The following is a 14,651-nucleotide window of genomic DNA, read 5'->3' on the forward strand; positions in this document are numbered from 1 at the left end:
CTTTGCAAATGTAACTCTTTAGCAGTCTTGATATTCATTTGGTATATTGGCTGAATGATGGGTTTTAACAACGAGCCTTTATTTTAAGTGGTTCCATCTGCCATTCTGATTGGTTTATGTGCCCACCCTGTATCAGTTGTTAAATTTTTGGCTATCATTTCTGCTCTTTAAAATAATAAATTGCAGATAACTAACATAATTCTATATGTAATTGCCTGTTTTTTTTTTAATGTTTAATTTTACTTTTTTGAGACAGGGTCTTGCTCTGTGGCCCAGGCTGGAGTGCAGTGGCACCCTCATGGCTCATTGCAGCCTTGACCTCCCAGGGTCAAGCAATCCTTCAACCTCAGCTTCCTGAGTAGCTGGGACTACAGTTGTGTGCCACCACACCTCGCTAATTTTTGTATTATTATTTTTAAAATTTGTAGAGTTGAGGTATTCCTATGTGTTCAAGATTGGTCTTGAACTCTGGGCTCAAGTGATCCACTTGCCTTGGCCTCCCAAAGTGCTGGAATTACATGAGTGAGCCACTGCACCAGGCCTTCTGTTTTTTTTTTTTTTTTTTTTTTTTTTTTTTTAAACTGACTGTTTATCTTATGAATAAATTAAGTTTAAAAGATGGGTCTTGTACTTAAAGTTTTTGTTGATTTATTATTTTGTTCACATATTTTATGCAGCTTATTGCGGAAACACATGGCTATTTATGGTTTCTATAATGTAGAAGTGGTCATGTTTGCCTGTGATACAGATAAAAATACAGTCTTTAATATTTGTTAATTTAAGGCCAGGTGTAGTGGTTCACACCTGTAATCCCAGCACTTTGGGAGGCCAAGACAGGAGGATTGCTTGAGGCAAGGAGTTTGAGACCAGCCTGGGCAACATGGTGAAACCCTGTCTCTACAAAAAAATACTAAAATGCTGGACATGGTGCCCCACATCTGTAATCCCAGCTACACGGGAGGCTGAGGTGGGAGGATCACCTGAACCCAGGAGGTAGAGGTTGCAGTGATCCAAGATCGCACCACTGAACTTCAGCTAGGGTGACAGAGCAAGACCCTGTCTCAAAAACAGAAACAAAAAACAAACACAAAAATATTTGTTAGTTTAAATTTTTAAGAGGTATATCACTATTTGTATGAAAATAAAATACCTTACTACAGCATTTAGAAATTATAGTTGTATTTTAATGAATGTGTTTTTCATGAAAATAACTTGTTCTTTCAGAAGCAAACTTTAATTTTGTTTTCATACCAGTGTATATGAACATTGCACTAACCTTAATATTTGTATTTTATAGGTATTTTTTGCTTTAATGCTGACACCTCTTTTTAAAAAATCAAAACATGTGGGAATAGTTGAATTTTTTATCACTGTGGCTTTTGGATTTATTGGCCTTATGATAATCCTCATAGAAAGTTTTCCCAAATCGTTAGTGTGGCTTTTCAGTCCTTTCTGTCACTGTACTTTTGTGATTGGTATCGCACAGGTAGGTAATATATTAATCTTACATTCACTAAATATTTTCTTTCTGTTTTATGTAGCTTCTTATACTCACATGGATACTACCTTTGATTTACCAAAAAAATTATTTTAAAATTTTAGCATGGTAAAGAAATGATTTCTAGAGTATATTTTACATCTAGTTTTATTTATGTTTGTCCAATTTTAAGTTTTTAGTTAAATGTTCTCTTTATAAATTTTTCACTTTTTACTTCAGTGTATCTCAGTAATTTATTTCATTGCAGAAACTCAGTTTGATAGTAACGTGTTTAAATATCAAGTAGTTCTTATTGCCTATGGCCTGGTTATATTGCTATCGTTTGTACATTTATCTCAGAAGAATGTGTGGGAGAAAATTGTGTGTGGAGCAGAACAAATTTACTGTGAGTGTAGTGGTGGAATAAGTAGGTCTGGTGGATTTTGTTGGCCTAGGCTTCAGGAATTGTCATTCTAAATAACATTCAGACTTATAAATATTATTTTTATTAGTCCTTACAGAGGTAGTCAGGTTCTAAATGGAATAAGCCTTATAAGAAACGACTTTATAGTGGAACATAAATTTGGCTAATGTACAAATAAAAATATAATTACTAAATATAAGAAATTACTAATGTTGGTTGGATAGAAATTCTGATTTATGAGATATAATTAAATATTGAGTTAATCATTTTACTTGTTTGAGACCTAAGAGTGATTGTTATACATTTTGAGAGTTGATTGAGTCCCCAAGTCCACGTTCTCTAGGAACATAGAATTATAGATTCGTAGGTTTGTGTTGTGAGTGGGATGGCCTTTCAGTGTCATTGAATTTATCTTCTTCATTTTTATAGGTGAGGGACCTGAAGCCTAGAATAGTATAATTAAAACATATTCACTTAATGGCAGGGCTAGGACCTCAATGAGGCTTCATCCTCCAGTACATTTCTCTTTTCATGCTATCACAAATATCTACTATGAATACTTTAATAATTGTGTTAATTAATCAAAATATTTGCTTTCTTTTCACTATTGGAAAGATGCTAACCATAATTTTATTCTCTAATACTTAATTTGTTTGGCTTCCATATGGATCATAACCCTTTTGTTTGCATTTGTTATTATTAATATTGCAGTTTATTTTTATTTCATTTGTTAGTAATTACATTATAATTAAATACCCCTAGAGTGAATATATCCTAGTTAAAGAAGCACAGCATTAAAAACATGATTGAAAGGAATTGGTTTGATAAACTTGTATTTTTGTAAAGTCTTTATTGTTTTCCTTATAAATTTATATTATTAATTTGGTAAACTGTTTAATCTATTAAAAGGCCCAATTGGTTACTGTCACTCTGGATATGCTAAATAACTCTAAGTAGTGTTAGCTTTTGCTTGTTTTTGTCATTTTTATGTAATAAAGTTAGTGTTTCTATTTTTCAGGTCATGCATTTAGAAGATTTTAATGAAGGTGCTTTATTTTCAAATTTGACTGCAGGCCCATATCCTCTAATTATTACAATTATCATGCTCACACTTAATAGTATATTCTATGTCCTCTTGGCTGTCTATCTTGATCAAGTCATTCCAGGTATGCAGATGGTTTTTGAATTTTACTTTAAAGATGTTTAGGCTTTTTTGCCCACGTAGGTTCAGCTTAATTTTAAGATTTTTTTCCTAGCCAGGGTACCCTAAGTCATATTCATTGTTAAAGCTTTTAATTTGACTTTAAATAAGTATATTTTGTACCTTAGGCTGTTGCCACTAGTGAACATAAAGAGATTGTGTAAAAAGAGAGCAGTTTGTTTTGAAAGCCTTAAGTCTCTAGTTGATCTTAACTTGGTCCTTCTTTATATCAGTCTTTTAACTGAAGTATTTTATTTTACCCTCTAAGGTCTAAAACTATGAAGTGATCTTGTAACTCCTACCATTTTCTTTATCTCCTGTCCACATCTATAGCCAATATAGCAAACTCCTATAGATTCAATAGTAATATTAAGTATCGAGCATCTTTCCTTTTCCCCTTGTTTTCCTCATTACCTGTGTCTGTATTCTACACCTGTACGGTCTTATATGGTAACTACTAGCCACGTGTGGCTTTTAAAATTTAAATTGATTACAATTAAATCAATTAACAATCTATTTTTTTCAGTAGCACAAGCCACATTCCAAGTGCTCAGTAGCCATATATGGGTGTTAGTTACTAAATTGCATGGTGCAATCTAGGTTGTCTGTAGAACATTTTGACCATTATGAAAGTTGCATTGTATAATACTGGTCTAGACTAGGGGTTTCCAACCCCCAGGACACGGACCTTACTAGTTGCCTGTGAGGAACTGAGCTGCACTGCAGGAGGCAAGTGAGTGAAGCTTCCTCTGTATTCACAGCTGCTCGCTTTACCACCTGAGCCCTGCCTCCTGTCAGATCAGTGGCAGCATTCGATTCTCATAGGAGTGTGAACCCTGTTGTGAACTGCGCGTGTGAAGGATCTAGGTTGCATGCTTCTTATGAGAATCTAATATCTGGTGATCTATCACTATCTCCCATCACCCCCAGATGGGACCGCCTAGTTGCAGAAAAGCAAGCTCAGGGCTCCCACTGATTCTACATTATAGTAAGTTGTATAATTATTTCATTATATATTACAATGTAATAATAATAGAAATAAAATCCACAGTAAATGTAATGCATTTGAATCATCCTGAAACTATCCTTGACCCCTGTCTGTGGAAAAATTGTCTATCACAAAACCGGTCCCTGGTGCCAAAAAGGCTGGGGATCACTAGTCTAGACCATTGCAGTACCTCTCATCTAGTTACATACCTCAAGTCTGTCTGAGCACTTCACCCCTCTTTTTTTGAGGTTTTATTTTTTAATAGATTTTTGGGGAACAGGTGGTGTTTCGTTACATGAATAAGTTCTTTAGTGTTAATTTCTGAGATGTTGGTGCACCTATCACCCTAGCAATGTACACTGTACCCAGTGTGTAGTCTTTTATCCCTCACCCCCCTCCCACCTTTTCCCTGAGCCCCCATAATCCATTGTATTGTTGCTATGTCTTTGCGTCCTCGAGAACTTAGAATAATGGTCTCCATTTCCATCCAGGTTGCTGCAAATGGCATTATTTTGTTCCTTTTTATGGATGAGTAGTATTCCATAGTGTGTGTGTGTGTGTGTGTGTGTGTGTGTGTGTATCCCATTTTCATTATCCAGTTGTTGGGATGGGCATTTAGGCTGGTTCCATGTTTTTGCAATTGTGAATTATACTGTTATAAACATGTGTGGGGAAGTATATTTTTCACATAATGATTTCTTTTCCTCTGGGTAGATGCCCAGGAGTGGGATTGCTGGATCAATCGGTAGACTTACTTTTAGTTCTTTAAGGAATCTCCACACTGTTTTCCATAGTGGTTTTACTAGTTTACATGCCCACCAACAGTGTAAAAGTGTTCCCTTTTCACCACATCCATGCCAACATCTATCATTTTTTGATGTTTCGATAATGGCCATTCTTGCAGGAGTAAGGTGGTATCACATTGTGATTTTGATCTGCATTTCCCTGATCATTAGTGATGTTGAGCATTTTTTCATGTTTGTTGGCCATTTGTATATCTTCTTAGAGTTATCTATTCTTGTCCTTAGCCTACTTCTTAATGGGATTGTTCGTTTTGTTCTTGCTGATTTGAGTTACTCATAGATTCTAGGTATTAGTCCTTTGTCAATGTATATATTATGAAATCTTTCTCCCACTCTGTGGGTTGTCTGTTAACTGCTAATTATTTCTTTTGCTATGGAGAAGCTTTTTGGTTTAATTAAGTCCCATCTATTTATCTTTTTTTGTTGTTGTTGCATTTGCTTTTGGGTTCTTGGTCATGACGTCTTTGCCCTTTTTTCTGGTGTTATCTTCTCAAATTTTTATGGTTTCAGGTCTTAGATTTAAGTCTTTGATCTATCTTGAGTTGATTTTTGTATAGGGTGAGAGATGAGGATCCAGTTTCATTCTTCTACATGTGGCTTGCCAATTATCCCAGCACCATTTGTTGAGTGGGGTGTCCTTTCCCTACTTTTATGTTTTCGTTTGCTTACTGTTGGAGCAGTAACAGTTCCCAGAGGAATGCCAAGTACTGATAAAATCAACTGGAATCCTCTGTACTTGGCATCAGATCCCTTTGAAATGTGGCCAATCTAGAAGAAGAGTAGATATTTGAAAACAATGAGGAGTGTAGGTATTTTGAGGGGGAAAAGGGAGAAAATGGAACATGTTGTGTGGGCAGTTACCACTGTATACTATTTTCTTTTCTTTTCTTTCCTTTTCTTTCTTTCAAACGGGGTCTTGCTGTGTCTTTTTTGATACAGGGTCTTGCTGCGTCTTCCAGGCTGGAGTGCAGCGATATGATCACAGCTCACTGCAGCCTCAGCCTTCTGGGCTCAAGTGATCCCCTTGCCTCAGCCTCCCAAGTAGCTGGGGCTACAGGTGTGCACCACCACATCTGACTAATTTTTTATATTTTTTGTAGAGACAAAATTTTGCCACGTTGCCCAGGCTGGTCTCAAACTCCTGGGCTCAAGCAATATACCAGCCTCTGCCTTCCAAAGTGTTGGGATTATAGGTGAGAGCCACCATGCCTAGCCTCACTGTTTACCATTTCTAAGTCTCATATTTCTATCCTGTTGCTTTGTTACTCTCCCTAATTCTGTAGTCTTTTCCATGAAGCATATCCACTTTTCTAGATACTACGTGTTTTCAAAGACCATTTAAGATGGTGCCCATTCAAGTCTTCAACGCATTCAGCCTGCGTTGTGTTCTTGCCATTTGCCATCTGCTTGTACTCATAAAGGTTTTAGTTCCGTTAGCATAGAAAATGTGCTTTATTCACTTTTACATCCCACTCAGCAATTCTGAAACTATTTATGGACTGGAATTATTTATCAATAAAACTGTGATTCATACAAGATTGATTTAATACTTTACTCCTAAACTTTATTTACTTATTACTTTCTAATGACAAATGAAAATTGTATATATTTATTGTGTATAACATGATGTTTGGAAATATATGTATGTTGCAGAATGGTACCTAAACTTTAGATGCAGGTTGTCATATGTTTCAAATGCTGTCTTTATGATTTAAAAACTAATCATGATAACTCAGTTTTTTCATGTTTATTTTTCAGGGGAATTTGGTTTACGGAGATCATCTTTATATTTTCTGAAGCCTTCATATTGGTCAAAGAGCAAAAGAAATTATGAGGAGTTATCAGAGGGCAATGTTAACGGGAATATTAGTTTTAGTGAAATTATTGAGCCTATTTCTTCAGAATTTGTAGGAAAAGAAGCCATAAGGTATGGTTCAATCTTTGGCAATTTATGTATAAGAACTGCTGATGGAATCTGCCACTTTTAAATCCTGTTCTTTAAATATGTATGTATAGTATCTTAGATTTGGTACGTACACCATGATTTTAAAACGTTAATAAGGGCTACTTTTCTCTTTTTCTTTTTTTCTTTGCAACCATTTAGAATAAAGTTGGTGCTAGGTTTGAAATTTTATGTTTCTTTCTTTCTGTTTTTTGAGACGGAATCTCACTCTGTTGCCCAGCCTGGAGCACAGTGGCACAATCTCGGTTCACTGTAACCTCCGCCTCCCAGATTCAAACAATTCTTGTGCCTAAGCCTCTCAAGTAGTTGGGTCTACAGGCATGCGCCACCATGCCTGGCTAATTTTTATATTTTTGGTAGAAACAGGGTTTCACCATGTTGGCCAGACTGGTCTCGAATTCCTAGCCTCAAGTGATCCACCTGCCTTGCCTCCCAAAGTGCTGGGATTACAGGCATGAGCCACCACACCTGTTTCCTGAAATTTTATGTTTGAATGGAAAATTTTAAAAGTAATAAAACCCGATGTTTATACAATTAATGTTTAAAGCTTTTCCCATTTTGTAGATGGAAACATGATAAATATTAACTCTATAATTTTATTCATGCTTCTTTGTCTTATATAGCATATTAAATTGTCATCTGTTAATTTCATAGACTTTTAGGGTTTTTTGACATAATTAGAACATTTCATTACTTTAACTTTTAAGAACCAAAGAAATTCATTACTATTCCTTGTTAGGTCAGTCAGTACCAAATTTAGAAATAAAATTAGGTAAAAGAAATAAAATGAAATTAAAAAGTGAAGCATAATATTTTTTAAATTTAAGAAAAATATAAAAATTCCAGAGAGAGTCAAAATACTTAAGATGTAATTTGTTGGCCAGTGGCCTGCTTTCTCAAGGGTAAATTTTAACTGATTAACAAATCATTTCCTTAACACAATATGAAAAAATAAGGTAGAATAAGAAAATCACTTCACATTTGTTAATGGTTTGAAATTTGTGCTGACATGAAATGACATCTGATTTATATCCCCCTTCACTGATGTAACAAGTGTTTGATAATCAGAAATGAAAAAACAATCCATAAATTGCTTAAATCAAATGCTTCACTTAGTTTTAGAAGTTGGGTTGGCATGAAAAATGAATCAATGGCACTTACAATGGAAAGGAATACTATGCTTTTCTCTTGTACCTTCTTTAAAATAGTTTTATAGTTGATCCCTGAAAAACACAAGTTTGAACTACACCAGTTCACTTACACATGGAATTTTTTCAGTAAATATATTGGAAATTTTTTTGGAGATTTGCAACAATTTGAAAAAACTCACAGGTGAACTATTAGCCTAGAAATACCAAAAACAAATAAGTTAAGTATGTCATGAATGCATAACATATTTATAGATATTAGTCTATTTTAACATTTACTACCATAAAATATACACAGATTATAGTAAGTTATACTTTATCAAAGCTTAATGTACACAATACTGACAGACCATACATTATATGCCAATGCACAGTTGAGAGAAATATAAACAAATGTGAAGATGCAGTATTAAATCATAGCTGCATAATATTAACCACAGTATTACTGTACCACTGCAATAATTTTGTAGCACTTTCTTTTGCTGTTATGGTGAGCTTATGTGCTCCAAGTATATACTTCAAATGCCATGTGACTCAGATTATCTCCTTGTGAGCCGTTCATCTCTCCAGTAAATTGCATATCATGATGAAAAGTAATGTCTCAGGGTTCTTGCTTATTTTTTATCATGTTTAGTGCAGTACCATAAGCCTTGAATAGCATCATGGGATCCATAGGAATTGCCACTAGTGATGCTGGAAGTGCTCTCAAGAAGCAGAGAAAGGTCATGACATTATAAGAAAACATTGAATTGCTTGATATTTACCATAGATTGAGGTCTGTGGGTGCGGTTGCCTGTCATTTTGGATAGAGTATGCATCTTGTTAATCTTATAAATAGATGATGTAAATTGATGGCATCGATAAATACAGTATAATACTGTAAATATATATATTTTCCTTATAATGTTCTTAACATTTTCTTTCCTCTAGTATACTTTATAAAAATACAGTATTTAACATGTAAAACCTCTGAAATATATGCTAACCAACTGTTTATGTTATCTGCAAGACTTCCTATCAATGGTAGGCTATTAATAGATTAGTTTTAGGGGAGTAAAAATGTTATATGTGAATTTTCAACTGTGTGTGGGAATTGGCACTCCTAACCTGTGTTTTCAAGCATCAATTGTATAGTTATTATCAACTTTATTTGGTTCATTGTTTTAGTAGGAAAGTACTTTATTATTTTATTATTATTATAAAATATAGCTTTGATAAAAATATACATGTAAACAAACATAAATTGCTTTAAATACTTAAAATATAAAACTTTATATTTCAGAATTAGCGGTATTCAGAAAACATACAGAAAGAAAGGTGAAAATGTGGAGGCTTTGAGAAGTAAGTAGTTTTCCTAGTATTCAGGCCCATAGTATTTAAAGTACAAATAGAAAAATAATTTGCATAGCTTGTGGGAAATTTAAACTTCTCTACCATGATTTTCTGTCTTGCTTTTATTTTGTTTTATTTTATTTTATTTTATTTTATGTTTTGAGATGGAGTCTCACTCTGTTGCCCAGGTTGTAGTGCAATGACATTCTCTTGGCTCATTGCAACCTCTGCCTCCTGGGTTCAAGTGATTCTCCTGACTTAGCCTCTTGAGTAGCTGGGATTACAGGTGCATGCTGCCATGCCCAGCTATTTTTTGTATTTTTGTAGAGACGGGGTTTCACCATGTTGGCCAGGCTGGTCTCGAACTCCTGACCTCAGGTGATTCGCCCACCTCAGGCTCCCAAAGTGCTGGAATTATAGGCATGAGCCACTGTGCCCAGCCTGTCTGGCTTTTTGAGATACTTTCATTTATGTGATTAATATTAAAAATAAAACTAACAACATGAAATTTGTAAAAGTAAAATGTAATATCTATTAAAATGAAAAATACTTAATTATTTGAATAAGGCTATGTCCTTGTTTCTCTTTATTATTTTGCATGTATATACATGTTAGTTTTTTTAAAATTCATTTGGCCTATCATAGGGTTTTTCAACCTCAGCACTACTGACATTTTGGTCTTGATAATTCTTTGTTGTGAAGAACTGTTCTTTATTGTAGAATGTTTAGCATTGTGTCAATGTGTTAGTCAGTCCCCAGAACCAATACAATACACACACACCGGTATGAGTGTAGGGTGGGGGATTAGGGGAGGTTTGTTTTAAGTAATTACTTCATGAAATCGTGGGGCCTGGTAAATGTAGACATCTGTAAGGCAGCTTGGAAACTCAGGCAAGAGCTGAAGTTTCAGTCTTGAGTCCAAAATTTGTAGACAGGCTCACAGGCTGCAAACTCATGTAGGAGTCTGTTACATTCTTGAGGCAGGACTCTTCCAAGGAACTTCACTTTTTTCTCTTAAGGCCTTCAACTGATTGAATAAGGTTTACCATTATTATCAAGACTAATCAAGTTTAAGTCAGATGATTATAAAAGTTAACGACATCTACAACAACATCTACATCAGTATTTGACCAAATAACTGGGCACCATAGCCTAGCCAGGGGGACCCATGAAATTGACCTTCACAGGCAACATCCCTGGCTTTGATCACTGAAGAGAGGAGTTCTGCCTCAAGAATGTAACTAATTATTGCATGAGTTTCCAGCCTGTCAGCCTATGAATTTTGGACCCAAGACTGCAACTTTAACTCTTGCCTGAGTTTTCAACCTGCCCTACAAATTTTTGGGACTTACTAGACCCCACAATCTTCTCAAGCAATTTCTTAAAATAAACCTTCCCTAATCCTCCAACCCCACACTCATACTTGCTCCATTGTGTGTGTGTGTGTGTGTGTATTCTATTGGTTCTGGAGACTGACACACTGCTAAACATCCCTTGCACATTGCTAAACATCCCTTGCACACTGCTAAACATCCTCTCCCAGTTGTAACAACCAAAGATGTCTCCAGGCTTTGCCAAACGTCTTCTAGGAGGCAAATTAATTAATTAAGAAGAAAGTAGGTATAGTGGTATATTAATAGGGCTTTAGTTTGCATTTGCCTAATAACTAATGTTATTAATCACCTTTTTATATGATTATTGGCATTTGGAGGTTTTCCTTTATGAAATGCCTATTTAAGTTATTTTCACATTTTTGTTTCAAGACCTTTGTTAGATACAGGTATTTAAATATTTGATCTCAGTCTGAGACTTGCCTTTTAATTCTACTAGTAGTATCTTTTGACAAACACAAGTTCTTAATTTGAATGAAGTCCAATTTATGAATCTGTTCTTTTATGGTTATAGTGCTTTTCACATCTTTTTATTCAACATTGGAGATTATATATAACCTCCAATGTAAGTTATTGGAATAACTAATTAATTATAATTGTAGTAACAATCACAAGTAATTGTTTCTAATGCAAAGAAGCAAGAGAATGAAATAAAAGGCATCCAGATTGGAAAGAATGCAGTAAAATTATTTGCAGTTGACACAATAATCTATTTTTTAAATCTTTTAGATTGACAAAAAATAATAGTGGAACTAAACAGTGAGTTTTGCAAGATGATAGGATACATGATAAATAATGGAAAAATTAATTGTATTTCTATATGTTACCAACACATAATTGGAAATTAAAATTAAAAATAGCATTTAGCATCAAAAATATGCTTACAGGTAAATAAGACAAAAGATATAAAAGACATATCCTGAAAAGTACAAAACATTGCTGAGAGAAATTAAAGAAGATTTAAATAAATAGAAATACCACATTCATGAGGCAGAACACTTAACATTTGGTTGTTGAGTTCCCTTTCTTCTTTTAACTTAGATTACTGGCCTTAGGATCTGAGACTTTTTCCTTCTTGTTTTATATTTTAGCCTTCTTAGTCTAGTTTTTGTTGTTGTTGTTTGTTTGTTTTTGAGACAGGGTCTTGCTCTGTCCCCCAGGCTGGAGGGCAGTGGCACAGTCTTGGCTTATCATAGCCCTGACTTCCAGGCTCAAGTGATTCTCCCACCTCAACCTCACGAGTAGTTGGGACTACAGATGCCACGAAGCCCAGCTAATTTTTGTATTTTTTGTAGAGATGGGGTTTCACCATGTTGCCCAGGCTAGTCTCGAACTCCTGGGCCCAAGTGATCCTCCTGCCTCAGCCTCTCAAAGTGTTGGGATTACAGGCATGAGCCACTGTGCCTGGCCAGCCTAGTTTTTTGATAAGCCATTTCTGCTTCATCATTTCAGATCCCCATCTCCTGTCTTCCTTCATTCCTTTACATATCCATTCAGTGATATTGCTTCATTAAATCTAACCTTTCAAGCCATTTCTATACTGTTAGTTAATTTCTTGTTTTGTTTTTGCTAGTTTATTTAAATGCCCAAATATCCTCGAGAACAAATTTTTGTTTAATTCCCTTGGTAATTCCCAAAAATTGGAACATAGAAAACTCCCAAATATTTTGTATACTCCTAAATCTTACTGTATGAACAAATAAAGTTTATCTTTTTTATTTTTATTTTTATTTTTGCGACGGAGTCTTGCTCTGTTGCCCAGGCTGGAGTGCAGTGGCGCGATCTCGGCTCACTACAAGCTCCGCCTCCCGGGTTTTTGCCATTCTCCTGCCTCAGCCTCCCGAGTAGCTGGGACTCCAGGCGCCCGCCACCTCGCCCGGCTAGTTTTTCATATTTTTTAGTAGAGACGGAGTTTCACCGTGTTAACCAGGATGGTCTCTATCGCCTGACCTCGTGATCCGCCTGTCTCGGCCTCCCAAAGTGCTGGGATTACAGGCTTGAGCCACCGCGCCCGACCGTTTATTTTTATTTACTTTCCTTACTGTTTATATCATTGACTGTAACAAAGAAGCTATTTTACCTGCTATCAAATATGCTGGTACTTTAAATATGTATTTATAGATATATTGCCTTAAAGATTGCTCAAATATAAATTATCATACATTGCTGAACAGACATAAAAATCACATTTGAGTCTTCTTTTTTCCTGAATTAGATTTGTCGTTTGACATATACGAGGGTCAGATTACTGCCTTACTTGGCCACAGTGGAACCGGAAAGAGCACATTGATGAATATTCTTTGTGGACTCTGCCCACCTTCTGATGGTGAGTTTTCTGTCTCAAAGAAAAAAAAATTCATTGTATATATTATTTAAATGTGTATTGAATAATTTTTGTCAATGATTGGGACCACCTTCCGTATCTGTAAAGTTGTTTTCTCTTTTTCTTGACTATACACATTTGGTTGTTTTTAGTAGAAAATAAAAATGATTGTATCATATTTAATAAAGTAAAAGGGATCTAATATTATACATATTTCTATGCATATACACACATAGATGTTGTGTATGTGTTTTTATCAATCATTTTCAAGAAAGGATAAATGAATAACCAATAAAGGATAAATGAATGACTATTTGAAGTTGAGAAAATAAATATAGATATCTAAATATACAGCAGTAGTTCAAAAGGCAATAATCATAAATGTTCATACTATCTTCTAAAATAGAATTTTAAAAGCATACCTCAAAAGTATTATTTTGATATGTGATTGTTCGGTAGGTGAGAATTCATTATAGTAGCTCCATATTTTGACAGTAACTAAATAGAGTGGCAGTACAATAAATATTTTACTTTACAAAAGGGCTGAATTGTATTGAATCTGCATTTCAACTCTTTAAATGTTATTTAACTTTTAAAATTAGTTTGATTTTGTTGTTTGTCCTTAGTTGTATCACTCTTTGATTGTAGTCATAATACATTTGTATAAGAATTTATGATTTTTCTCATGATTCTTCATAATGTATGATTGTTTTGCTTTAATAGTTCTTTAGTGGGATATATTAGTGTTCACTTTATTAAAAAGGAGAGCTGGAATTTAAAGAGATTAAGTGATTTGGCCACAACCACACAACTAGTTAGGATAAAATTTATAGTTCTTTAATCCCTCCCCTATTGCATAATGTCTAGAAAATTGTTACTGGAATACAAGTGTAAATAATACATCAATAGATGTTTATATTTAGTGACAAGCTTTTAGTTTCTTGATTTTTCCACTATGTTATATGACCTGTAAGTGATGGAAAATGAGACTGAAATATAAGTGGATGCAGATCACCAATAATATGGAAATGAGGGTGTGTTGTGCCTTGTAAATTTTTATTAATTTTTACCTGATATGTCTGTTATAACCAAATAAGTAAGTTGTCAGGATACTTCAAAACATACACATTATAAAATAATTAATGTACATTTAAATATATATTTTGCTTTTAGGGTTTGCATCTATATATGGACACAGAGTCTCAGAAATAGATGAAATGTTTGAAGCAAGAAAAATGATTGGCATTTGTCCACAGTTAGATATACACTTTGATGTTTTGACAGTAGAAGAAAATTTATCAATTTTGGCTTCAATCAAAGGGATACCAGCCAACAATATAATACAAGAAGTATGCTATTCATATAGAAATCTTTACTTTTATTTTCTGTAATCAATAACCTTTTGTAATGACTTGTGCAATAAAAATATGCTTGAAAATCTAAAATCTAAATATAACACTTGTTCTGAGCCAATAAACAGAAAGCTATTACAAAGAATTAGACAGAATTTGGAGTAAATGTTTTAGCACACATAAAAGTTTGTTTCATCTAGAGGATGCTTGCCTGCCTTATTCCTCGCTTCTCTTCCTCTCATCTCCTCT

The 14,651-nt window shown here is 34.5% G+C and overlaps 1 protein-coding gene across 1 annotated transcript in view; it reads left to right on the forward strand.

Moving 5' to 3' along the window:
* Positions 1-14,651, forward strand: part of ABCA5 (ATP binding cassette subfamily A member 5) — a 77,938-nt gene that overhangs the window by 23,210 nt on the left and 40,077 nt on the right. Inside the window, 6 exon segments of the mRNA XM_050762375.1 lie at positions 1,298-1,486; positions 2,920-3,067; positions 6,652-6,820; positions 9,287-9,345; positions 12,943-13,053; positions 14,224-14,399. Coding sequence (XP_050618332.1) covers positions 1,298-1,486; positions 2,920-3,067; positions 6,652-6,820; positions 9,287-9,345; positions 12,943-13,053; positions 14,224-14,399 — 852 coding nt within the window.

Source organism: Macaca thibetana, chromosome 16, assembly GCF_024542745.1.
Source record: "Macaca thibetana thibetana isolate TM-01 chromosome 16, ASM2454274v1, whole genome shotgun sequence".
Taxonomy (NCBI): Eukaryota; Metazoa; Chordata; class Mammalia; order Primates; family Cercopithecidae; genus Macaca; species Macaca thibetana.